Source organism: Aspergillus nidulans, chromosome VII (genome assembly GCF_000011425.1).
Source record: "Aspergillus nidulans FGSC A4 chromosome VII".
In the NCBI taxonomy this organism is placed as follows: Eukaryota; Fungi; Ascomycota; class Eurotiomycetes; order Eurotiales; family Aspergillaceae; genus Aspergillus; species Aspergillus nidulans.
Genome location: NC_066263.1, coordinates 2,437,716 through 2,463,234, shown reverse-complemented (window position 1 = coordinate 2,463,234; position 25,519 = coordinate 2,437,716). Strand labels below are relative to the sequence as shown.

Sequence of the window (25,519 nt, the reverse complement as noted above, 5' to 3'; positions counted from 1 at the left end):
ATATCCACGTACAGCCTCTGAAGTTGAAGATGGTTTAACCTTCTTCCCTGTATCTATGGCGAAGCATTATTGTTTCGGTGACAAGTTGACAAGACTCCACGCAAGGACCGGATGCGAAAAGCGGGGGAACCGCATGCGACGATCACCTGACGCCCAGAATGGGCGCTAGTCCCATAAGCGCCTCACTAGGTCTCCAAGTGTCCACTTGCGATAAGGAGTCAACACACGTCATCCAACTGATAGTCGGGACGAGGCCGGGAGGGAAATCGTCATTCTTCATAACCGTGTCGCAGGTGGGCAGATGAGGCGGCTCATTTGAACTGGTTACTGAAAATTTATTTTCCATATGGCGAAAATAATGAAGAGCTGAAGAGTCTGGACACTGGCAGCTTACAAGAGCATAAGGGTGGCGTCGGTGGCGTAACGGGCGTTCTCTCAGGCCGTATTCCGTACTGGCTTGTTTATGGTATCCCAGCACCGGCTTAATATTGACACCAGCATTGGTATTATAGATAAGGCCCGGCTTTGGCTTACAGATCTGATATAGAGAACTCCTAGCGGGGCGGGCTTGACATGCTGATTCCGGAATGACCTGGGCGCTGTCTGCGAAGTCCGGCTACAAACGCTGGCGGCTAGTGGCAGGAGTCTTTTGAGTCATCAGTGGCTGGCTTTCGAGGTCCGTACAGTACCGGATTATCGGGGTCCTCGTATCTCAAGTAAGTTAGTAGAACCAAAGATCGAGGAATACTATTGCCTTGCGCTCGGCGATCAGGGTGGCCAATTTAATGGGGATCGGCCTGAACTGAGCCTGGGGTAGATACAATGAAGGCACAGGTGCTCCGTGAAAGCAGAAGCCAACGGAATGTGCTGGTAGGCGCCAGAACCAAAGAGCGCAAAGAAACGGCCGGGTGCCTGCCGCAAAAGATCCAGGTTACAGTGTCTTAATAATAATCAGGTGAATGGCCTGCCAATCCGGCTTCAGCGCGGCTTGACATCACGTTATTGTCGGCGAAGCGCTGACCGACTGACTAAGTTGCTTCGCCTCCCCTCATCTACCCCCAAGAGGTACTTAAGGCTTTCCTCCTTCCTCTTCTCTCGTGACCGCTTTCTTACATTTACCTTCCTCTTTATCTCAAGACAACTCTTGTCAACCCCCTCTTTCATCCACCTTCACGTCTGTTTCCTTATTCTTCTCTCTGCGTCCATTTCAATTAAAACCATAGTCGATCAAGTCTAGTTGTCGACATCATGCAGATCTTCGTCAAAACCCGTAAGTATCTCATTGCTTGCCACATAATATCGAATCGAAGTGTCTGACTTCTTCTTTGTAGTCACCGGCAAGACCATCACTCTTGAGGTCGAGTCCAGCGACACTATCGACAATGTGAAGACCAAGATCCAGGACAAGGAGGGCATCCCTCCTGACCAGCAGCGCTTGATCTTCGCCGGCAAGCAGCTCGAGGACGGCCGTACCCTTTCCGACTACAACATTCAGAAGGAATCCACTCTGCACCTCGTGCTCCGTCTGCGTGGTGGAATGCAGATTTGTAAGTTCTTTCGCCACTTGTTGGCCACCGGTCCTGCGACATGCTAACAATCTGGCAGTTGTCAAGACTCTTACCGGCAAGACCATCACTCTCGAAGTCGAGTCCAGCGACACCATCGACAATGTGAAGACCAAGATCCAGGACAAGGAGGGCATCCCTCCTGACCAGCAGCGCTTGATCTTCGCCGGCAAGCAACTCGAGGACGGCCGTACATTGTCTGACTACAATATCCAGAAGGAATCTACCCTTCACTTGGTCCTCCGCCTTCGTGGTGGTATGCAAATATTCGTTAAGACCCTCACCGGAAAGACGATCACGTTGGAGGTGGAATCTTCAGATACAATCGACAATGTGAAGTCGAAGATTCAGGACAAGGAGGGTATTCCTCCTGACCAGCAGCGTCTCATTTTTGCCGGAAAGCAGCTTGAGGATGGACGGACGCTTTCTGATTATAACATTCAGAAAGAGTCCACACTTCACCTCGTCCTTCGTCTTCGTGGTGGTATGCAGATCTTTGTCAAGACACTTACTGGGAAGACTATCACATTAGAAGTTGAGAGCTCAGACACGATCGACAATGTTAAGACGAAAATCCAAGACAAAGAGGGAATCCCGCCAGACCAGCAGCGTCTTATCTTCGCTGGTAAGCAGCTCGAGGATGGACGTACGCTCTCGGATTATAATATCCAGAAGGAGAGTACTCTCCACCTGGTCCTCCGTCTCCGCGGCGGCAATTAATGACTCTCTTTGATTTCGATCTTACGGCTCATCTACGGGTTAGCCAACCTGCGCGGCGTTGGATGGGTTTCTTATTCTTCACGGTTAATCTGGGCAAGCCTTATACCTTCTTTGTTGCCTCACATGTCACCTTGACGGTGTTATGATAGTTCTATCCTTTATCTACTGAATGAAACACATAGACTGTTTCTTGCACTTTGATTTTTCGTAAATATACCTCAGCTATACCTTCTATAGTTAGCTCCTCTGTGAGAAGATCGTAAGCAAGCACGCGAGGTTTGGTCAGATTCAAACTCGAAACTATTTTCTGAGTGGTCACCCCAAAACACCTGGCATGTCTATTTTGAATCAAATATCATACTTCATGTCGGTGGCAAAGTCTCACGTGACAAATGCCGCATATCGTGGGGATTCTGAACGGCACCTTTTTCTACTGTTCAGTGAATGGAGGTGAAGAAACAGACAAGCTGACATGATGATCAATCGGCCGGGATGCCCTCCTACTTTTATCATCTCGCGATTGAACTCTTCTCACGCCCTCAGTCCGACCTGAATAGCTTTACCAGAGACTCATCTCTGACGACATCATTATCTTTCGAGTCTGCTTGCGAAGCTCTTCTCCCCTTTCAGAAGCGACCGTCAAGCTCCTTTAGCCGAAGTTCACTCAATCAGATACACAAAAAGAGTAGATGCGCCAGTCCCGACTCTACCAGCGAATCCTGTAACCACCCCGCAGCAAGCACTAGCTCCTCTTCGCCCGCACCGCGCTATACAAGATCCCCCGCCTGCGCATTCACTCTCGAAAACGATCTGCGACTAGATAAAATTTCCGTTGAGTGCATCGATATGATTCCATCGTCCAGAAACAACCCCGTCACGACAGGCATCGGAACCGAAATCCTAGGTGGTCTTCGTACAAAGGGTCATTACACGCCGCTCGATCAGAAGACGTCCGATAGCGTTTGGGGGATTGTACATCTTTACCGTGACGCGAACGAAACGCCGTTTTTGGGTACCGATGAGTACCCGGCTGAGCTGAAAGGGTCTTCTGCAGCTGCGCGGCGGTCGTATGCTGATACTGAGATCAGAGGAGGAAGCGGAAATGGCAAGGCGCGGGCCAGTGGGTCAAATGCAGGGTCAGAGTTGGCTTCACAGGCTGAATATGACTGCACGACGCTGTGTATACTTGCTGTGCCTTCTTACATGTCTGCTTCTGACTTGCTGGGGTTTGTGGGTGAGGCGACAATGGACGACGTTAGTCATTTTCGCATGATTCGCACAGCGCGGGCAAACCGGTATATGGTGTTGATGAAGTTCAGGAGCGGGAAGAAGGCGAGGGAATGGCAGAAGGAGTGGAATGGGAAAGTCTTTAACAGTATGGAGGTATGTTCTGCTTCTTTAATATGCTGATTCTTATACTGACTGTTAGTATAGCCAGAGACATGCCATGTGGTTTTTGTCAAGTCTGTCGAGATCCAAGGTGTCGATCCGGACGCACAAGGTTCAAACCCACCAGGACAGCAAGCTTCCTTACCTACGACTTCCGTACAGCGACCCGGTGTGTCTTCGACGTCGCCCCAGCCCAGCACTCTAGCTGCAGCGCCGCTCTCGACAAAACCTCTTGCCCCTCCCACGCCATCGTTGATCGAGCTACCCACATGCCCCGTTTGCTTGGAACGAATGGACGAAACCACAGGTCTCCTCACCATTATATGCCAACATGTCTTCCACTGCACCTGTCTCCAAAAGTGGAAGGGCAGTGGCTGCCCTGTATGTCGCTACACACAAGACGACTTTCGCAAGACGAGCCAAGGCTTTCCGTTCGACGACGGAAACGTTGAATGCAGCGTCTGCCACTCCGACGTCAACCTCTGGGTCTGCCTTATCTGCGGCAATGTCGGCTGCGGCCGGTATGACGGCGCCCATGCCTTTGCGCATTACAGCCAGACTTCTCACGCCTTCGCCATGGACCTCTCAACCCAGCGCGTCTGGGACTACATTGGAGATGCATACGTGCACCGTATTATCCAGAGTAAAACGGACGGCAAGCTCGTCGAGCTCCCCGCAGCGGACAACAGCGCGCTCGACCCACCCGATTGGACCGATGCCGTGCCACGCGAGAAGTTAGAAAACATGAGCGTTGAGTACACCCACCTACTCACCAGCCAGCTAGAAAGCCAACGCGCCTATTTCGAAGGCATACTCGAGCGCGCCGTCGATAAAGCCTCCCAGGCCAGTACGGCCGCCACTTCTGCTCAAGAAGCCGCCGATACGGCAACAGCCACCCTCCACAGCCTCGAGGCACAGCACCTCAAACTGACCTCCGAAGTCATACCCAGTCTTGAACGCGACAAAGCCCGCGCCGAGAAACGGGCGGAGAAATTCGAGACCATGGCGAGGAAGATGGAGCGTGAGTGGCGCGAGGAAAAGACAATGAATGAGAGTCTCATGGCTCGCATCGAGCACCTTACCAGTGAAGTTGAGGCGCTCAAGGCGAGTAATCTTGACCTCGCGGAACAAAACCGTGACTTGACTTTCTTTATTAGTGGATCAGAGAAATTGAAGAACCAAGGGGATGAGGTTGTGCAGGGCACTGTTAGTGTTCCAGATCCACCGAGTAGTTCAAAAAAGAAAGGGAAGGGGAGGAAAAGGTGACCCTAAATTAGTATTGAATATACAGAATATTGAGGACTTAGCAATAACATTGGTGGTCAATCACCATTAGGAACATTCTCAGATTCCTGTACTATACAATGTTAATATGTTACACTTTCGCCGATAATAGATAATTTACACCCCTCTTCTTATAGCCCAAAAGTAGTTTCCCCAACTCTCCGATCCAGGTACAAACTTCCACCCAAGGCCAGGGAAATATACCACACCCGCGCATTTCCATCTCATCCCATCGAGTGCCTCACTCCCACTCCTCGCCACCGAATTCCTCTCCAGATCCACAGACCGCATCAACCCCTCGCTTGCCCAGCTTTCTAATTCATCTGGGTTGACGAACTTTTTCCACTCGTGCGTCCCTTTCGGCACGACACCGACCGGCCACGGCGCCTCGGCAATAACCTGGTTTACGAGCCAGGAAGGAAAGGTCCGTGCAATCGTTGAACCAATTAGCCATCCGCCGGGTTTGAGAAGCCGCAGACAGTTGGTTAGAAAAGTGAGCGGGGTGATGGAAGCGTTTGTGTCAATGTGCTCGATGACCTCAAAGAGAGTAATCACATCGAAACCATCTTTCCTTCGGACTCCAGCCCCGGCTCTTGATGCGTCCGTTGAATTTGAGGACTGATTCGCGTTCGGTGATGAGGCGATGACGTCTTCCAACGTACAGTTCACATATTGGAATCTCCCTTCGTTCAGGTGTGCCAAAACCTTGGGGTCCTTGCGAGCATGGTCACGCGCAATCTGGATAAGTGTCGTTGTGGGATCGATGGCTGTTATTGAGGCAGCCCGGGTGACGGTCCCCGATTTAGACTCTGTAGACCCCGGAATGGGAATAGTTCGCGCGAGCGACTCGGCGAAGATGCCGCCACCGCAGCCGACGTCAAGATAGTGGAGTGTGTTCGGAGGGGTTCCGGGTTGTTTCGTAAGAGAGTCTGGGGATGATTCGGCAAGGCAGGATGCGATGAATTCATGGCGGATTGGATTCATTAAATGGAGGACCCGTGAGGGGCCCATAGGATCCCACCAGGAGCTGGCGAGGGATGAGAAGTGGGAGACCTCGGATGCGGAGACGGAGGAGGTGGAAGTTGAGTGGGAGCGGCGGACGGAGGGACAACGGAGGAGGGATATTTTGCGGAAGGCCGGTCTGACCGGTGTCATGGCCATCTTGGTGCGCTGGAAGTCCAGCAACCCCGGGCTATTGAGTATCGAGTGGTGGTGGGTTGACTGGTTACTGCGGTGAAACGCTATCGGGACATGGAGATCTAGGATTAGTTAGGAATGCACTCAATTGGCTTGACAATAGAGGTAGTGCCCACCATGGTAAATCAGGTGCAGCAGCTATATTCAGCTTTTCGGGAAGTCGATGCTGTAGAGGATGGATGCTGGGGGTGAGAAAATGGAGGTGGAAGACGCGGAACAAACATGCCAAGGCTTTGGATAAGTGGTCAACGCTATGGAACACACGATCTGGTTCGCATCTATTACCATGCAATAACAATGCAATAACAACGTGCATCATGCAGTCGGAATATGCACTTGCCATCGGGCAAGGGATTATCTGGACCGGAGGGGATCAGCAGGGATCCATTCCCCTCTTCAGACACAAAAGTACCGAGATGAAACAAGGGGACTGTATCAGAAGCTCGGTCCTCACTGTGATTAGCTATACATCCACTGTTTCATTCACGAATCCGAGACGCTGGCCAGTTCGCAAATGAGCTAGAGGCTCGGACCTCACCTTCCTTACAAGACCATAAGCCTCGAGCTTGTCGGGTCCCGTTGTTCCTCGGATGCCAGAGCACGAGGCTATGGACTGTCTGCCGAATTTATGGGTGCCGTTCATCATCGGGCGACTATTTAAATCTTATTAAGATACACCTTGTTTTATCATACCAACGCCTACGACGGAAAACACTTGATTCGGGACTGTACGGCATGTCTGAGCCCAAAGCTAATGGCTGCGACTTATACGCCACGCCCAGGTTTTCCGCATGGGATATCTGCTGGACACTGATCACATTGGTGGTATATGCGCCCTTAACGGTGCTAGTATCGTTATGCCACCGTAATGGGCCATTCCGATGGGATGATGTGAAGGAGCAGCTCCACCATGACCTGGTCTTATGGTACGTATTGGCAGAAGTATGTAAGGTTAGGCTAACTCATCAGTCTCGGACGTCGCCTCCCAGTGCCCGTAATACAGCGCGCAAGCGATAAGACTGGAAGCAATATCAAAAAGTCGCAACGCTACGCTAATGCTCCATTCCGAGTTGCAGAAAAGGTACAAAAGCCTGAATTCGCCGGATACTGGGTGTATTGCGACAAGTCAACTGAGTCTTGTCTCGAGGACGCGGACCTCGTCCTCTTCCACCTCCACGGTGGAGGCTATGTAATGGGTCACCCGCTTGATAATGCACCCGAGCTTCTCCTTATCGCCGAGGCGCTGTCGCGGCGCAACCATAAAATAGCTGTATTCTCTCTCGAATACACGCTCGTTCCCACCGCGCCGTTGCCGACACAGCTTGATCAGACCATCGCCGCATATACCTGGCTTGTAAGCGAACTGCACATAAATCCGTCCAAGCTGTACCTCATCGGCGAATCAGCTGGTGGCCATCTTATTCTCTCCCTGCTCAACGCGCTGTATGAACGAGCTTCAAGTCAAGTTCCGATTGCGCTCCCAAAACCAGCGGTGGTCTTCCTGGTTAGTCCCTGGGTAAACCTAAACCCATGCGGAGTTGACGCAAAAGCAAAGAACCAAGATCTGGACACCCGCAGCGCGGCATTTAAACATGTACTCGAGCGCTTCTCCAACCTAGTCCTGCACGGAGCATCCCCCGCATACCTAAAGCTACACGGCAGCTTTGCACAGCCAGTCCCAGGACGCGGTTCGTGGAAGGACATTTTACCCGTGACAACCTGGGTCTCTGCGGGCACTGCAGAGCCTCTATTCCGCTTCGACATTGAAGAGTTTGTCAGGGTTGCGCGGCGCGACGGGGCCGATGTGAGGTTCGAGCTCGCGGATGGCAAAGTGCATGTTTGGCAGTCCGTTGAGGCCCGGCAGCAGGAGGCGAAATTTCTAGCTTTGGCGCTGGAAGAAGACAATGCACGGTTAATGCCTGGGTATCGACATATTGCGGAGTTGATATATGATCTCTTGGAGGGTCGAGCGTAACCAGCACGTTAACTGATAAGTAACCTTTAGCAGGACATGTTCCTTCCGATGTCAGCCACGCCACTGTCATACTTCCTACAAGTCTTCTCGCACAGCAAGGGAGCCTGATAGGTAGGTGCAATGGGTCCCAGCTCTGGTTGCGCCTTCCCACCACAAAGCTGTCCGGCCATTATCATGTCTCTCATGGTACTGCCGCCTCGCAAGGCAGATGCAGTGGGCTCCGCTTGCTACTCCGACTTTGAAGCGGCGTCAATTGGCCTGACGGAACTTTTCTTGGTTCGTCAAGCATACGCAATAAATCGAAAAGCTGACCGCTACACACCTTTCATTCCTGTTCGCGACTATGTAATTATTTGGTATCAGCCTTATGATGGAGGATTTCAGAGCGGATGGGACCAAACGCACAGTCCAATCATGTAGTTATGATTATGTTCATTGTCACCATATCAATAATTTAAGCAAAGTTCTTGATGCTGGGTCATGTGTAAACATTAACCAACACAAGGAGCATCCTACGGGGTGTCTATTCCGACTAACTTTCTCGGTACCAATATTATGGAAATTAGAACTCATAATATTCTGCTCAATAATACTAGTCACAAGACCCACGGACGTCGGACGATTACCGTTCTGATTGAAATAGTACGCCCACATAGTTCGATCCACTTGACCCCTAGGGAGGGGACACTAATACAGAGAGCGGAGGTAGATCCTTTCTTCGCGTCTTCTAGAAGCATTCTGGTTTCGGAGTGCAATGTTGCTTTTTTTGTCCTGCGCTATGATAGTAGTAAGCTGTTATGGGGTGCCTACGTGTGTAGCACGGGGCGGACTAGGCTAGACTAAATCTACGCCGTTAATGAGCTGATGATGATCATCATCATTCGCATGGCCGGATCGACACCGGCCGTGTCTGTGTATCTGTGATTTACGGAGGATATTCAGCTACCTTCCCGTAGCGGGTCTGCCTGATGTATGACGGGTGATGGTCAAACGGAGAGAGTGAGATAGAGGATGTTTGGTTATGGGTTCCAGATTCACAGGCTGTTTCAAGGCGGCTTTATGACGCTTATGAACTCCTGCGTAAGGGTGTAACAATGTTAGGATCTGGCCTATCCTCTTGTTGACATTGTGGTACTTACCTAGGTCTGTATGCAGGAGTGATCTCATGGCAAGTGGTGGAGCAAAGCCGTACGGAGTGCTGGGAAACCTGCATTGTTGCGATTTTCCGCCATCATCTTGTTTCAAAGGATCCCCAATTGTCCCAGGCATGCTGGTATAACGGTACGCAAGGGATGTAGTTGGTACCTCGTGCCAAGCAGTAACCTAATAATCAGTTTGTACACACAAATGAGCCAATGGTCTCGTATAGAGTTACGTATAACAACGCCCAGGCGGAGGTGGTGACAACCGGGTCTCGACGAGTGACCATCGTTGCTTAGACTGGGGATATGCTTGCAGAGCAGACCACTCAGTGAGCAGACCGAGAGAACTTCGGTTGGGAAGGGTATGCACAGGGCGGTGGAACGCTCCTAGTCCAGATCGGATGTGAAGGGCTTCGAGAAGCTCCATGACAAGCCGACCGTTCAAACCTGGGGAGGCCGCGGTGTAACTGCCGTCTTCGGATCACAATGCGTACGCACTACCACTTAGTCAATCCTGCTAATTCATGGATGATGCGGCTAGGGATACACGGCGCAAGCGCCCTCATCACATCGTCATCAGCCACGATCGAGACCCCTGAAGTCCTTTTTCCGGTTCCAGCATCACTCTGTCGCAATGCGGGAGTGGATCAAATGCTATTATTAATAGTCCTGAGTTGGGTGAGTTAAAACTGCTGAAGTCTGTGGCCTGGAGCGGCTGAGCCGGAGCAAAACTTGGCCTCCCGATCTAACCTGAAATGCCCAATGCATGGGTCGTGGGGCAGATCCTTGAACCACCGATTGGCTTCAACACGGGCCTCTGCAGAAGGAGTTTCCTAATGCTGAATGATGTATGGATCCAGGGAGGCAGGATTAGGAAAAGGGGGAGGGTGTCGTGAATTACCGCAGTTGCAACAGACCAGACACTATCCCACGGACTTGTGCTTGCTGCTGTGACACCAGCGTGGCCAGCTGGCCATTCTCGTTGGACAGGCAGGCTCCTCTCGCCCAATTGCCGCCCTAACGGCTGGGGCCGGAGTGGCTCAGTGCCAATGCCACGAGTCGTGGGTGGACTTGCTTTTTCTTTCTAGAAGCTCTGTAGAAGGAAGTGGGCTGATCTAGCGTCCTGTACGAGTCCGTTTAGTGACCTTAGCGTGGATGGCATTTCCCACGTCAGGAAGCCGGAAACAGCAGGCTCCTCCGAATCCGATCCTTCCTCGATGCATAAGCGAAAACCCGTCACAGATGATTCACGAGGGCAGGCTCCCAACCTTCCATCATCTTCCACTAGCAGGAATAGTCGACGGGCTAAGGTCCCAGTGAGGCAAGGATGGCTCCTGTCAGGCTGGCTTCAAGCACCGGCCGTAAAGTGCAGACGGAGCAGGCAGAGATCCACTCTCGTTCGTACCCCCTGAAGGTCTGACGTAGGTCGCAGCGATGATGGGCTTCCCCATGCAGTCCAACGTGCCACGCGGTGCCCAGGTCGAAACTTTCTAGAAGGAAATTAGCTTCACGCCGTTGTTCTGTAGACGGCGAATCTCACCGTTAATAGGGACCTCCTTTATGACAGCGTCCGCGGGAATATGCCTCACCATCGAGGACTCCCCTGCCTCGTGGAGTATGACCGAACGGCCCCTTGGTAGCCAGAAGAATTGCTTTTTGTCGAGGTGCGCCGAAAGTTAATCGAATGGATCGAACGAGGTGCTCGAATGGTCGGGGCTGCCGGCTTGATTGGGTTCAAAACGATCGCCTTGTCGCACGATGGAGAGGTTAACGCACTGCACTGATAAAAGGAAATTAGAATCAAAGACTTGCCTTCAGTTGCGTGGCTGCATGGATCACGGCCAGGGTCATGTGTTCATGTCTCTGGATCGAAGCATCGATTGCATCAGAGATGCAAGCGGGAGCGCTCCTGAATATCAGATGAGTTTATTCAGGGTCTGCGACGGAGTATACTCGTAGGACTAGTCTGTAGTAAAGACTCGACCCGTTTCATTATTAGAGTCAAGCGAAGAACGAGTGGCCCAGTCGATCGTCGTGTATCCACTGGGGAAGATGAAGCCAAAGTCGATGGAGGAGAGCGCCTGAAACCTGCGACAATTTCCGCTCTCTATTAATATTCTGGTATCTCCCAGGCTCAAGCCTTGACTTTTGTTGTTATACTGTCATTATTATCTGATCCTGAATCCACGCATCCGAACAGTAAGTCACGAGGTTCCCGCATCTTTTTTTGGCTTTGTATTTACTTCCTTGCCAGCGCGCTACTTCTCTCTCCTCCCTTCCCTCAGGCCCCTCGGTGGTGCCAGTCTCCTCAACCTTCGGCCATTCTCATCCATCTGTGAGTCTATCTCTACCGTTTCCTTCGATGATCTGTATCCGCAACCCGGCGGTGACGCAGCTCCGACTCGTGCTTGCCCCAGCTCTGCGGGATTTCTTCGTCTCAGTTTGTCGGGTGCTCGCAGGAGGAACCCTTCCCTGACCCTGAACCTGTCTTGGCTGTGTTATGGGTTGTTGTCAGACGGTATCGAAACGCGACATCTTCTAGCTTTGCAACGCCTTCAAAAATCATACCATCAGCCCCGGACTTTGGGGGCGGAGAACTTTTGCTTGAGCACTGTGCTAACACCCTGTCGCACTACACAGCTCTATCACTCCGGACCACGTTCTGCGCTCCGAACCTCTCGAAGGATCATCTCCAAATCTCCGAACGTCGCCCTTGCCCTTCGCTACCAGGAACCGGTCTCAGTGAGAGCCAGTCACTCGCCTCCTCGTACTTGACAGCCTGAGAAGTCGCAACGGTTCGCCCATTGTCGCGCCGTGCTCGTTTCACGCATTTTCCCTTGTCACTGCACCCCGACCGCCTCTACTGTGACTCCCAAGAAGTGACGGACTTGACACAGCGGCTGAGCTTCGTTAGGCTGTGAACGGCTGAGATTGACGTGTTCGCACTTGGTCTCACCCCCAGTATTTCGGAGACACTCTTGCGCCTTGAGGAACTCGTCTCTGGGGCTGAACCTTCGAGTTTCCAGACGGTCACGACTCGAACTATTGTCTGGTTGCTTATCCCATCTCAGCTTCGTGTCCTGCGCGCACTTGCTCGGTGGACCGCTACTCTTGGCTACGAACGCGGGCGATTTGTGGCTCACCGACATCACATTTTATTATCTATCTCCATAGCTACGGTTGCGCGACTTGAACGTGAGTAGACTCGTTTTTCTCTGTGCTTTGCTGCTGTTGCGCCGCTGCGCCGGAGCCAGTTTTTAGTTTTTGTTATCTTTTCTTCCTTTCTGCGTGACAGCATCACCGCTCAATTCGACAGTCGCAAAAGTGGCCCGCTAATTAAGTTTTTAGGCTAGATTTGCGACTACCCAAGCGGATCTCCCTTTAACCGTTCAAGTCTTTCCATCGCGTCTGGAAGCCTGTGAAAGAACTCCGAGGGGTTCACAGTTGCGCGTCGCACAAACTATCTCCAAGAAACCATTTGATTTGCCCTGACTACCGCTCCTCAGCAAATAGCTGGGCCGGGTCATGGACATCACAACTATCTTAAACAGAAAAGCTTCTGTGGCAATGGTTGCGCCAGACGCCCAGTTCGATCAGCAACAGTTCATGCAGGCTTCCAATCTCAACACTTCGCCTTCCCCTGGGATGAAATCCGAACCCAACGTTTCCGAGGCGGCTAACCAGTCTGTCCTCTCATACCCCCCTCACGCTCCAATGAATCAGCCCCCGAACATGAATCAAGACATTCGGTATGCGGTTCAACAACCCAACCCGCAGCTGCCTATGCTGCAGAGTCCGTACGCTCCGTCAGGTTATTCCGCAGCCTCAGTCCCGATAAGCGCGCCCCAAGGACGACCGGAACCACCTCCCAAGACTTTCCACTGCGGAACATGCGGGAAAGGATTTGCTCGACGAAGTGATTTGGCAAGACATGGTAAGATACGCCCACGTCCGTCTAGCGTCGTGATGATCTCTAACCTTTTTCTAGAGCGTATTCACTCAGGGATCCGTCCTCATGCTTGCGACTGGCCCGGCTGCGGCAAGCAGTTCATCCAACGTTCCGCTCTGACTGTGCATTCTCGAGTGCACACTGGAGAGAAGCCTCACATGTGTGAAAGATGTGGCAAGGTATGGCAGTCCGAGTGTCAGTGGTGATTCTCTATACTAACTACAACGTTGGTATACAGCCATTTAGCGATTCGTCCTCCCTAGCAAGACACCGCAGGATTCACTCTGGGAAACGGCCGTACAAATGCCCTTATGCCAATTGCCAAAAGACATTCACCCGCCGCACAACATTGACACGCCATCAAAATCATCATACTGGGACCATTGAAGAAGCTGCTGCGGAAACTGAGGCCAACCTCAGACAAAACAAGGAAAGGGCGAAGGTGCCTGGGGATGGAATGTTTTCTGACCATGGCTCGGTTCACGGCTCAGTCCACTCCACGCCTTCTCCCGCGCATCACCCAATCTCACCAGGTGGTGAACTTCCCCCTCTAACTATTCCTCGTTCTACGGGCGAATACTACCTAGGCAATGGCTCTATCCCGGCTCATGTTCGGGGGGACTTTCAACAGGCGAGCCCTCGTGCGTCTCCCACCGCCACATCGCCGTCTCTCTCCAGCTACAGCAGCGCTCCTCTTCCTCGGCCATCGATGACTTCTCATCCATCGACATATGCGCCTCCCCAACCACTGGAGCCACCTGCCACCAAGGACCATCGCCCTAACAGTGTAGGTGGAAGTCCCCACATGTCTAGCCTTGGCTGGCCTTCGCCTTCGCACTCTCCAGTGTCAGCGCCCGACTTTGGATATCCTGAGCCAAGCGGTCCGCCGTATCCAGGTTCTGTGCCCCCTCATATGTATTTTCCGAATTCCACCATCCGACGCCCGGCGAGCACGGAACCCGAGAACTATGAGCTGAGGCCGAGACTTGGTGATAACTCATGGTCTACGCCAGCTTAGCCAAGTGGCCGCTTGCGGGAAATGACACTCGCATTTGAGCCCTCGTGTTCAGCCAAGGCCATGCCTTGGGATAATCGTATTTCATTTGTTTCGTCTCCCTGTTTTCGCGCACCCCTTCCCCGGTTTCTCACTGTCTTGTTTCCCATGTTTTGCTTTCTATACATTGTTCTGGTTTCGTTCAGTATACCATCATGTTAGCATCTCCCAGTGTCTGGTATTAAGCGCTGGAAAGGAGTCTGGGTCGGGCTAGGCTGGGTTGATCGGTTGATTATTATCGCCAAATGGGGCGTTATGATTCTCTTTCTATTATCATTTGTGGCCCTCATGTGCGATTATGACCGAGGAACGAAAGCATCTATAGAGAGGGAAATGGGTTTGTTTTATCTGGTGTTTTGTTTTCTTTACTCGAGGCTCGGTTGGGACTCGGATGGAATGGGACACTGGGGTTATGAGGCTTTTCCTACAAGTTGTTCTCTTGCTAATCTCCTTTGTCTGTTATGCTGACGTTCTTTGCTGCTGTCATTACCTGTAAATGATCATCCTGTACGATATAGCGATCGCAAGGATACTGATATCTGACCGGCTGCTCAATTTGATACCATATATTACTTTGAGACGAACTCTACATTACGTAGGAGCAAGTCATGCCTGATGCCTCCTAAGGATTCCTCGCCGTAAACCTCCAGATACGTCCTGTCTCCGAGACTTGGGTCACTCCTGACTATCTAAATCTCGTCTGGCGAGCACCACTCCTGGGACGTCGGAGGCACCTCACCCGCTCCTGTCACATGAACTACCTACATTAGCCTCACGTTCCTTCATTATGCTTTGTAGTCGCTCTTTCCTTAACATATTTGTATCGTAGATATCTAGGAACGTGCAATGGGGAGGGACCCGCCAGTTTGCTCCTTACTGTTTTGCGAGATTGATATGCTCCATTTCATGGCACCTTCGACCAGAGAGGACAGCACCCCATCCACATTAAATGTGCTTTTGTGATTTCCTTTGATTTGCATGCTTAGAAGATTGATTCAAACAGTCTCGTTATTAATATGCAGGGGTAAGTCTGCTTGCTAAATATACAGATATTTACCTTGATTGGAACGATTGCAGTAGACACTGCAGGACCTTCAACGCCATTAACCCATCACAGACACGAATCATACAGTCTAGTGCGCACTCGTCCAAGTTGTGATAAAGCGGAATAGAAAAGTTCGAAGTTCACTACGAGAAGCCATCTAACCCCGAGAAATTCGAGCTCGAGCCCATCACGTCCGGACAAGAACACGTCCGGGTAGTGGAGGAAAAGCCCCGTATAACTTTACCGAATAAAGCAGCGCCGAATCCAGCTGCTGAGGTCCCTTTTCCTGAGTTGAGGAGGCCGAATCGAAGGAAGACTTCGGATGTTGTAACGAGGATGGAGATGACGATTAGGACTATGATGATCCACGTTTGATCTATCTGAGAATTAGTAGGGAGGTTATGGGGTAAGAGGGAACACGCACGGGAAGTGTTGCTATCTGCGATACTGTCTGAAAGTATCTCAGCGAGGTCGAGAAAGACACGGCATCGCTCGTTGAGAACCTGGATACGAGGCTTGATTTCGAGGTATTCGCGGACGGCAATGTAGAGTGGGTAAAGCGTTGGTTCGCTTTCCCAGAAGAAGTTGGGGACGTCAAGGACATTAGAAGCTGCAATTGATCTGTTAACGAACGCCCAACCATGTGCTCTTTAAGAGATGACGTACAGAGATTAACTTCCACTCGACTCTTGAATAGCTTGCCTAGGATGCGAAAGACCTCTTCTCGTTTTAGACCTAGTTTCCCTGTCATGGCGAGACGGCGGGGGACGTCCTTTGCCTCCGCCATCTGACGGGCCATGACTTCCTCAAAGAAGCATAGTTTCGTGCTTTGGGCTATGCCATGGCTGATGGCTAGCTTGATCATATGGTCGCCACTTCGGAGAGTGATCATATCGTTGTAGACGCGCGGACGGGAGATTTCGGTGGAGTACTCAAAGTGGAATTCTTCAGTCTCAAAGTCTTCTTCCTGTAGCGGTAGAGTTGCGAGGGTTATTGGTGACCCTGTTGCAGAGGAGGTTGCGAATGCCAGGTCAGCGAGGATATCTCTTTCTTGTTTCGCTGTGAAGTTCCAGAAGACAACAACGCCGTAGCTGAATACGAACATCTCGGCTACGTCGTATGGAAGTCTTGCAGGCGTGGAGCCGGGGGACAATATTTGCGAGTGGCCATCATTAGCAGTTCCCTTACTGGAGCTTGGCCGCCCATTCCGCTCTTGGTTTTCGTGCTCGTCCGGTCGACCCTCCAAGATAGAGTGCTCTTCTGACTCGATATAATCCTCGTCGTGATCTCGCAGCTCGTTTCGTTCAATCTCCTCATCTAACAATGACTTTCCACCAGGCTTCTTCACCAACGGACTGCTCCGCACTCTGTAACCCTCGTGCCCAGGCAACAACGGCAGATGATACGCCGTATATAGACAGTCATCATAAAGTTTGGTTCTTCCACCATGCGTATCCTTCACGAATGATGAAAGAGAACTCATCTTGTAAGCCTGCGCGGTACAATATGCCGTGACACGAGCCAATTTCTCAGCACGACGGGCCTTCGGCAGTCGCTCTGCATAACTCTTGGCTCTCTCTGGTGCAATCGCCCTCTTGCGCGTCCGGTCCTCCTCCGCCAGCAACGGCGCAACGTCGTTATCGACACTGAAATCGCCCCTGAGCTTCTTCTTCTGTGCCAGCAACGTATGTCTCACAGAGTCGGGGTCAATGTTCTTGTCCCTTGCAATCCGTTGCACCAATTCTTCGTCCACTATCTCATCACCCAACCCTTGCTCCTCTTCTTCCTCGTCCTCATCTTCAGGTTGCGGCTCAACCCCTTCCTCGGGAAGTAGCACAAGCTTCTCACTAACTTTTGTTGTACGAGGCGGCAGGTGCGCTTGAGCCGCTAGACGTCCTATTGCGGCTGCTGTGCTGGATGCATTGGCGCTGCTGGTGGCATTTCTACTTGCGCCGCCTGCGCCCGAGCCGATCAAACCGCCTGTTGCGGAAGGCAGACGGGGTCGCTGTCGTAATCGTGCTGCATCAGGTGGGTTCCGCTGTTGCATTGAGGGAATGTCGGAGGCATATTGGAGGACGTTATCGACCGTGATGAAGCGGGTGGCAGCTGGGGAACGGCGGCGACGGGGTTGCGCGGACGAATGTTGTTCTCGAGAGTCAGTCACCTAAAGATATAACCATAAGTATCAACAGTGGCTTCCTGAAAGACAAAGCGAGTGATCAGAATGGGGTAATTTACCAAGACATGCGGACTCCTTTGATTAGGACCCCGACCTCTTGAAGAAGACATGGTCGTACCCGTTCGGGATAGTGACTTATGTCAAGTCGCTCAATTAAGACCCCAACTTGAGCTTCAGAACAAATGATGTCCCGCACTACCTTTCCGCAAAGCTGATAGTATCTTGAAGTATAAATCATAAGGCGTTTCTGTTCAATCCCTCAAAAAATGCCTGTAAGGCATGCCGAGGAAATAATGAAGTTCATTAATCGCCTTCCCAAGCTCCCCAAGCCCTCACCGCCTTTCGGAAGAAAGCAGCTCAAAGCGGTAGGCCATGGCAGGACATCATGACGTGAGCGGACTATTTCTGCCGCTGTTGAACTGATACGTGGAGTTACACAGTCAGAATTACGGGTACTGAAACAGGACCGGCGTCGGCCAGCCACGTGTGAGTGGGGGTGATGCCCAGATTGGGTTTAGTGGCTGTCGTCTACACTAACCTTCACTCTTTGAGAGAGATGGTTCAGGGTTGGCTAGTGTGGTATTTCATATACATAATCACTGATCGAGAGATCCGTAGAAGAAGCGGTAGATCTCATTGTTTGTTCTACGTGAGTTATCAGATTGCAATGTCTATCGTCATTGAGAATGTCCAATCTCTCTGCTCGAACCACCCAAGCAGTCACTCATTAGGTGGAGACGATATGGCAGGAATTAACCCCAATTTCTAGCTCTGGAGGGGTAAGAGGAATCGATTGGATCATAAGAGCTAGGAGCAGTTGCAAATAGCATCATGCGGGTACAAGCGTAGAAGAGGATTGAGTGACCTTGTTTCTAGTTATGAACTCTATTAATTTTGGTTCAGACTCCTTGCAGACAGTCCAAAGCTCCTTGCCTATAATCTATATTTCGCAATCTAAGCCGTGTTCTGCTAGGTATAGTTGTTGACACGACTGTGATTAGCAAGATGCGAGTATGCCAAAAAAAAAAAAAAAAAAAAAAAACCATCAAATGCAGCTCGGAGGTCATGCAACCCGCCTCCAGCTTCGGGGAATTATGCCTCGCGCTAAGAATGAGACGCAGGAGATGATGCAGAAAACAGAATGCGATCAAAAAGCATCAGCAACAGAACTGTGCTGTACGAAACATGTCTGGTAAACGCCAAAGAGAACAATGTATTCATGTCATATACAAGGGCCATGCGCTGTCGAAATCATTTAAAGTCCGTCGCGGAGTCGCCTATCTTCATCCCAAATTTCCTTCTTCATCCGTTGGAGGCGAACATGCTGTTTCTGTAGCTTCTCTAGTTCTGCCCGCGGCGGGTCAGGGTGGGCTGCCATTGCGTCGTGCAGTGCACGATACTTGGCATAAAATTGTTTAAACTTTTGTGACTTTTCCCGCAATTGTCGCAGAAGCAACTCGCGACTGAGTGGGGGCGATGCGCTCCCGGTGCTGCCGCTCGAAGCGCTCACTGCCCGCCGCCGTTTGTGATCCAGATCACTATGCAGGCGGCTAGCACTGTGGATTGAGGGCCGCTCTAAGTCAGCCTTGCGCTTCAAAGAGTTTGTCGACTCGGGTGTCCTCGCCACTCCATTTGGTTTAGCTGACAGTTTTGTGACAGGTCGTTCTGCTGTTATACGCGGTCTTGACATCTGACTTATCAGCGGCGAAGATGATGAGCTTGAAGTATTATTTTGGCTGGATGATCGGCTCCGGCTTTGTGGATCAGAGGATTTAGCGGGAGGTGATGGTGCAGGGGGGGATGTTTTGTTGATGGACTTCTGGCTTGGCGGTAAAGATGACGGAGGTCTTTTGGTTGCGGTAGGTTTGTTGTGAGAAGGAAGGTCTGGTTTGGGTGCCGGAGCGTCACTCTGATCAACTCTGGGAGTTGGTACATGGGAAGGTTCTCGGGAAGCTTTCGATTCAGTGGATTTTATAAGCGGCTTGGGCTTCGGTTTCGGCTGTGTCCGCTGGGGTTGAGATTTCTCTGACGAAGAAACGTCTGGTAGCTCAGTGTCGTCTTCGTCTGAGTCGTGTACATATTCCGCAGACTTGAATTTGCTCTCCACTTTCGACGGCGGTTTTTTGTCTGACTTTTTGGTGACACGACCAGTCAATGTGCTATTGGCTGTCGTTTTGCCCTTTGTAGGCTGCCTTTTAGCATTCTTCTGCGTATTTATACCAGACTTTGAAGCGGCGCTAGACTCGCCAGTCTTGCTTGAGCCCGAACCGCGTGCAGCAGATTTGTCGGCCTCCTGAATTGTTGTCTCTCCCTCCTTGCCAGTCTCGTCGGAAATTTGTATCCTAGGAGTCAAAGCTTTCTTTATAGGGCCTGTCCGCAAGTCCAGCCGCGACAGACACTTGCCTTTCCCACGCTCTTCCTTAGGGAGTAAGCTCTGCCATAGTTTATCGGAGCGGGAAATCCTCATGCGATCAAAGGCTGAGATAGCATTTTCTATCGCTTCCTGCCTGTCTTCCTGAGACGGGTAAGGAAATTTCCACACGTCCAATTCCCTGTAGACTTTATCTCGAAGATCGAATTTCTCCGGGTCGATTCGGTTCTCAATTCCGTACTTTTGAGCCAAGGTTGCACAATCTTCGATGGAGGAGCGGGTCTGGCGGGCGAGAAACTTAGTTGAGACAGCACGAATCGCTAAGAGGTGAATGAAAGGGATCTTGAGAGCTTCGAGGCGGAGGCGGTCTTTGTTCTGAGACAGTGGAGCTGAGGTGGGAGTGAGAGGAGGGATCGAGACAGGTGACCGGGCAACGCCTAGAGCAGGGCTTGAAGATACTGAGCGGTTGGCGTTTGACTTGGTCTTCAGCAATCTATCCTTCTCCAGCTCCACCTTACTTGAGGGCATACGGGCAAGGAGCTTGCTTGATCGGCTGTCACCCGCGCGCAGAGCTTTCACTTCAGAAATATCGGTGATCATATGGGTCTTCTTAGATTCTTTCCCTCTTTCAAAAGCACTCAAGCTTTGCTCGAGGTTGGCCAGAGCTTGGTCGGTAGCCGCGGTTGCCTCTTGGGCTTTTTGGACCTCTAAGCTGTGACTTAGAACACCAGTGAAGTATAACGTCCCATTCCCTGTGGTGTCTTTTGTGTATATCTCAGACTGGTGGGACTCGGGCGTGGAATGGAAATGTTGTGACTTGTTTGAGCCGTAGTAGAGGGTTTGGTGCTTTCCGAGGCGGATTCGGGCTGGTTGGTCGGCACGGAGACTCTCGATCAGCTCGTCAAGGGTACTCTGGGCGAGATTCAAACGCATTATCTGAGCAGGTTTGGCTCCGGTATCGTCTCCGGGGCCGTCTCTTAGCAGAGACAAGCCCCCCTCGGGAATTTGTAGGGTGGACATCAGGCCGGTACCAACGAGTGCGGTATGTAGAGAAGGACGGTCGGGCCGGCAAACGGAGACTGGTACAGGCAAGGCTGGATTCGAGGTCCGGGACAGGGACGGAGAGCAGTTGAAAGCTGCAGGTCATCGGCGGAGTATACGAGTGGGAGAATCGAGACAAGGATACGCCATGAATCAAGCAACGAACCGTCGAGAGGCTCAGGGAAGGTTTGCGTGCGAAAGGGCAGACCAGGGTATGAACACAGCCAGACCCATGGCAGAATCGTCTTGGAGCTAGGGTAGAAGAGGAGAAGGAAGGTGAGAGGAGAGAAGAGGAGAGTAGGAAGGGGAGAGGGCGAGATGAGATGAGATGATGCCGAAGAAACCAGGCCTGGGAAGCGTAAGGCGGAGCTGACCAGACAAGGCGGGTGGGGAGCAGCGGTATTCTGGTTTCCGGGCTGTATTATTGTCGTCGTTTGTACCAGAGAAGGCTATAAAAGGGAAATAATAAAGATAAATTATCTCTGAGGGTTTTTGATACTCCGACAGGTATTACCAATAATAATCGTGAAAGGGCTCCAGTAGTCCGTACCCATTTTGATTAATTTATGGTCTCGTTGCTTTACCTCTTTCGCCAGCCTGCAGCCTCCGAAGATGGCTGTCTCTTGCATTCAACTTTCCACCCTAAAACATTTTTTGAAAGAAATATTTGCCCATTGGATACCGTCTGGTCGCTCTGACCGTCTCAATCAACAATTCTGGTCTCTTTAATCTACTGGATTTTTCGGGAGATTGCAGAGGCAAGACGAATAATATTAGGAAGGGGGATGATAGTACAGCCACTAGTCTGAGAAACGGCGCGTTTAATGGGGTCAGTCGACTCAGTCGTGACCTCTTAAGTCATGCTGGTAGCACTAATCGCGTAGGGCAACCTAAGAACCTTGAAGACTATCCACGGGTCCCGGGGTCTTAGAAATCATGTCAGTCATGTCAGTCATGGTTGACCCGCATGCCAACAATGAGCTCTGTCATCCTGAGGCCTAGCCCTCAGGAACGATGGAAATTTCAAATACAGATCATGAATGACCTCCATTTTCTGGTCTTTCTGTCTTGAGCGTCTATTGACTGCCATTGTCCAAATTGGCTTTCATAGTATCAAGATCTGAGTGTTTGAGCGTGATCTGTCAGTCAGGTGGTCTCTTGGCCAGGCCCCCGGCCAGCCCCAGCCCCTGTAAGAGTTGTATGTAACGAGTAACAACTGTAACAACCCCCAACCTGTGCCACTCAAGGCTCCACTGCCCGGAAACTTAAGTGTGAACCACAAAATGTCACGGCGATCGATGAATGGACAGTATTGTACTTCAAAGCAGCCCTCTGAGCCAGTCCACCAACACGGTGTTTTTATCCTGAGAAGACTAAATGTGATCGAAGCCGACCTGGTTTTTCCCATTGATTGTATCAAATGCCAGTGAGTAAGCCGGAGAATGGGGAAGCAAGATTGGACACCATGTGCCTGAAGAACTTGGCAGTCGATAACGGCTTCGTATCCGAAGTTACGCCCGAGGAGCCTACGAACAGCCTTCAGGAAATTGGATACCGTTTGTTGATGGAGCCCTTGTATGCACTGGAGTCACAGAAGCACAGCATCTGTTCTAATTTCCGGTCGTTATCTTTGTGCTCTGTACGCCTAGTACTCTGTGGACTGGTATGTTATGAAAGTTGATGTGCGTGGTAGTTAATGAGAATGCGTGGTCCTTAGGAGCAAGTGTTTTCCCAAGCAATCCCCGCGCTAGACGCACCCGGTCATGAAGCTATGACATGCTCAGCCACGGCTTGACGATATTACTCCATGATGGGAACAGTGGCTATGAATATATGTACCAAGAGTAGATGCTGGATTATCTATGGACTCGGTACGAGCTGTCAAGACACAGATTGTGTTGTTGCAACGGCCCTGAGTATGACGGAGTATATACTGTAAGTCTCCAGTCCGAACAAACGCGAACGAACTTACTTGGGAGAAACCAACGCGAGAATCCAAGCTGGCGAAGGACTAATGCGAACCATGCAGACTTCAGACAGACAGCCGTTCGACACCGAGAATGTCGGGTATAATACCGAAATACATAACCACAATCGTCGCGGATCGCTCATCGACAGTAGATCACCCGCTGGCCGATTGACATTGCAAACATCACCTTCTACACAGCTTCTAAACACCTGAAGGCTCAAGACGTAGTAGCATCCCCCTCATCAACTTTGCGAGTTACAGTGCGGTATAGAACCGAGCCGTCGGGGGCCAAGGATAAAGCAGCCAGGGTCACCGTGGCATTAGCAGGTTAATGGCCCGAGTCCAAGAGTTCCAAATGCTGTCTTAGAATATACGATGGTATCGATCTGACAGCGAAACCCACTCTAACACCCTGCCTTTTGCCACCAGTAAGCCGGGTCTCCGTGCTGGCTCCTTATTTCATTTGGGTGTCCGTGTCGGCGGAACTGGTTATTGACGTTGCTGAACATTGCGCAGGGGCGATGATCGTCAGGACCGGTCGTCTCAGACCGAGATCTCCAGTAGATTGCTCAGACTCAGCAACGCCCGAAACGACTTTGCACGAAAATCTGGTTATTCAGACCAAAATCGCGCGGTCGACTCGAAGGAAAAGGAAAATTGATTGGACAGGATTGTTTCCCCCTCCTCATTCCTACAAGAAGTTAAGCTGTCACGTTACGAGCGTCAATTACGGCCGGCACGCTAAGTGAACGGGTGCACCCGACTGGAACTGGAAGTGGAGAAAAGGAGCGAGAGCGAAAGCAAGAGTGCAAAAAGCAATAACGCAGACAAAACCAGACTCCGCACAGCGAATAATTGGCTTTTGGGTGACTGGGAGAGGTGACGGACTACCAATTGGATTGGGAGTAGGACCTCCCTGCGATCGATCCGGTCATGTCGAAAGTGCACTGAAGGGATCTCAGTCAGAGACAGCGATAGACGTCGCCCAGTCTTCCACGCTGATCACTCATCATACACGAATGTCTTGTAACGTCAAGGCAGAAAGCCCGTTCCAACAAGGGGCCCGAAGGTAGTCTAAGTTGGGTGGATGACTAGGGACTGCGCACTGTGCACTTGCGGACGCACAATGATCTATCCTGTGCGTCGACCTTGGAGTACGAGTCGTCAATTCTCCAAAGAGCTGATGGAGATGAGAACAGTGAATCAACCGCTACGCTTTAGTGCATTGAGAGAGGAGACATCCCGCAGCGATGCAGGTCAGAGCCGGCTTTCGCGCGGTATTCTTCTTCGGGTGCCCGATCTAGCGGCTTCGCTTTTAGCTGAGCTATGACATGCTTCACGTGCACTGGCTCCTTTGCGCTTACTATACCTCCGTACTGCAGAATGGCATTATTGCTGCAAACAGCAACAATCCTATGGGCAAAATCCCTTAGCCAGACTACTGTAGATAAAATCTATAGTAGCTCCCTGCCACCTTAAGACCTCAGGTCATGAATCCGGATGCAATGCCACCGATGTCTCACAGCGTCCGTCTAAGCCTTATTCAGATCCCTGTACAACTGCAGGTGTACTTCGCAGCCACCTAGGTAATTAAGGGCTATTCTTAGCAGTGACTCTCCCTTTTCTGGATGAATTAGCCGCTCATCAGTCTAACCCAGTCTCAATACGCGGCCTTCAGCCCCAGACCGTGGGCCACAACCCAAGCAGTACTCGATCATTGTGAGGGTGTTCAGCCCCATTGATAGCTGACGATCCTGCGGCGTACAGCACATCATTGACTGCCTTATGGTAATAACCATGCATCCTACAGGATACTCATCCCCAACAGCGTGGTAAGTATTATTTCCTTGATGTAACGTTAGGTCGCTACTAACAACATGCCAACACATTACCGTATTCCAGGGTTCTTCAAGGCTAATACTTTACAGTACCTATTAAGGTAACCTGAACTACCCAAATGCAGGTGCCTTGCTTCACTGCTCTTAACTGGCCAACAGGCCAGGTCCCCAATCACTCAAGCGATACTCTGTAAATCTCCTGCAGGCGTGAGCATGCCGTGAAACCAGTTTTGGTCGCCTATTCGGCGTTACCTACTCGACGCTCCAAAACGTGCCCACGCCCATGTCCCGCCGGTGCTCGGTCGCCTTGGCTCGACTCGACTCGGCTCGACTCTTTCAAAACCAACAGTTTTAGGTAGGACACGACAGAGACGTGCGAGTCAAACGGTCCTATGGTGCAATGTGCGGTCTGGAAGTGAAAGCAGTGCTATACCATCCCAAGCTGGGGCTCCGATTCGCGCCCCGTACGGAAAACAAGATCTACACCTTGGCATCGGCCCCGTCTCCTATATGAGGTTAACGTGCTCGTGCCAGCCAAACGGATGGGCCCTTCCGCCTCATGGTAATCTTGATGTCCTGCCTACGGTGACGTTTCGGGCCTCGCTGACCTGGCCATTTATTCATGGGCTTCGGTTAGCTGCTTGAATTTGTATCTTCTGTATGCATTCGCGCATGCACTGCAGCCCGTTGTAAGGTACGCACGTACCTTCGTGACTATGTTGTGCTTTTGAAGACAACATAGGCGCTTGGTAATGAGTAAAATACAGAGTAGGTAAACGTGCTTTTAGTGATGGTTCAGGC

The 25,519-nt window shown here is 51.2% G+C and overlaps 9 protein-coding genes across 9 annotated transcripts, besides 1 other annotated feature; 5 read left to right on the top strand and 4 right to left on the bottom strand.

Annotated features, from left to right (window-relative positions):
• Positions 1-25,519: part of a sequence feature (contig 1.30 489..89802(1)) that runs on past both edges of the window.
• Positions 988-2,486, top strand: ANIA_02000 (ubiquitin). The gene is made up of 4 exons (XM_050612934.1): positions 988-1,065; positions 1,138-1,270; positions 1,332-1,547; positions 1,606-2,486. The coding sequence occupies exons 2-4, from the start codon at positions 1,249-1,251 to the stop codon at positions 2,283-2,285; spliced, it is 918 nt and encodes a 305-aa protein (XP_050468786.1). The 5' UTR covers positions 988-1,065; positions 1,138-1,248; the 3' UTR covers positions 2,286-2,486.
• ANIA_10251 (putative RING and UBP finger domain protein) lies at positions 3,355-4,940 on the top strand (the record flags this gene model as incomplete). The annotated part of the gene is made up of 3 exons (XM_050612933.1): positions 3,355-3,405; positions 3,429-3,668; positions 3,720-4,940. The coding sequence occupies 3 exons, from the start codon at positions 3,355-3,357 to the stop codon at positions 4,938-4,940; spliced, it is 1,512 nt and encodes a 503-aa protein (XP_050468785.1).
• ANIA_01999 (3-demethylubiquinone-9 3-methyltransferase) lies at positions 5,076-6,119 on the bottom strand (the record flags this gene model as incomplete). The annotated part of the gene is made up of 1 exon (XM_654511.2): positions 5,076-6,119. One exon carries the CDS (start codon positions 6,117-6,119, stop codon positions 5,076-5,078), a length of 1,044 nt encoding a protein of 347 aa, XP_659603.2.
• Positions 7,066-8,130, top strand: ANIA_01998 (alpha/beta hydrolase; the record flags this gene model as incomplete). Its single annotated transcript, XM_654510.1, has 2 exons — positions 7,066-7,081; positions 7,145-8,130. The coding sequence occupies 2 exons, from the start codon at positions 7,066-7,068 to the stop codon at positions 8,128-8,130; spliced, it is 1,002 nt and encodes a 333-aa protein (XP_659602.1).
• ANIA_11321 (uncharacterized protein) lies at positions 8,976-9,559 on the bottom strand (the record flags this gene model as incomplete). The annotated part of the gene is made up of 4 exons (XM_050612932.1): positions 8,976-9,048; positions 9,270-9,275; positions 9,323-9,453; positions 9,506-9,559. The coding sequence occupies 4 exons, from the start codon at positions 9,557-9,559 to the stop codon at positions 8,976-8,978; spliced, it is 264 nt and encodes an 87-aa protein (XP_050468784.1).
• Positions 12,840-14,239, top strand: ANIA_01997 (putative C2H2 finger domain protein; the record flags this gene model as incomplete). The annotated part of the gene is made up of 3 exons (XM_654509.1): positions 12,840-13,206; positions 13,261-13,400; positions 13,460-14,239. 3 exons carry the CDS (start codon positions 12,840-12,842, stop codon positions 14,237-14,239), a joined length of 1,287 nt encoding a protein of 428 aa, XP_659601.1.
• Positions 15,464-17,609, bottom strand: ANIA_01996 (RMD1 family protein; the record flags this gene model as incomplete). The annotated part of the gene is made up of 4 exons (XM_654508.1): positions 15,464-15,696; positions 15,745-15,930; positions 15,987-17,484; positions 17,559-17,609. The coding sequence occupies 4 exons, from the start codon at positions 17,607-17,609 to the stop codon at positions 15,464-15,466; spliced, it is 1,968 nt and encodes a 655-aa protein (XP_659600.1).
• On the bottom strand, positions 18,755-21,465 carry ANIA_01995 (uncharacterized protein; the record flags this gene model as incomplete). The annotated part of the gene is made up of 3 exons (XM_654507.1): positions 18,755-21,006; positions 21,078-21,260; positions 21,462-21,465. 3 exons carry the CDS (start codon positions 21,463-21,465, stop codon positions 18,755-18,757), a joined length of 2,439 nt encoding a protein of 812 aa, XP_659599.1.
• ANIA_01994 (uncharacterized protein) lies at positions 22,377-23,541 on the top strand (the record flags this gene model as incomplete). The annotated part of the gene is made up of 4 exons (XM_654506.1): positions 22,377-22,486; positions 22,561-22,574; positions 22,804-22,846; positions 23,397-23,541. The coding sequence occupies 4 exons, from the start codon at positions 22,377-22,379 to the stop codon at positions 23,539-23,541; spliced, it is 312 nt and encodes a 103-aa protein (XP_659598.1).

Bases quoted from the DNA above. Each gene is read 5' to 3' on its own strand.
- ANIA_02000 (XM_050612934.1), top strand. From the start codon at position 1,249: ATGCAGATCTTCGTCAAAACCC. The intron at 1,271-1,331 runs GTAAGTATCTCA...TCTTCTTTGTAG, and splicing joins GCAGATCTTCGTCAAAACCC to TCACCGGCAAGACCATCACT. The intron at 1,548-1,605 runs GTAAGTTCTTTC...ACAATCTGGCAG, and splicing joins GCGTGGTGGAATGCAGATTT to TTGTCAAGACTCTTACCGGC.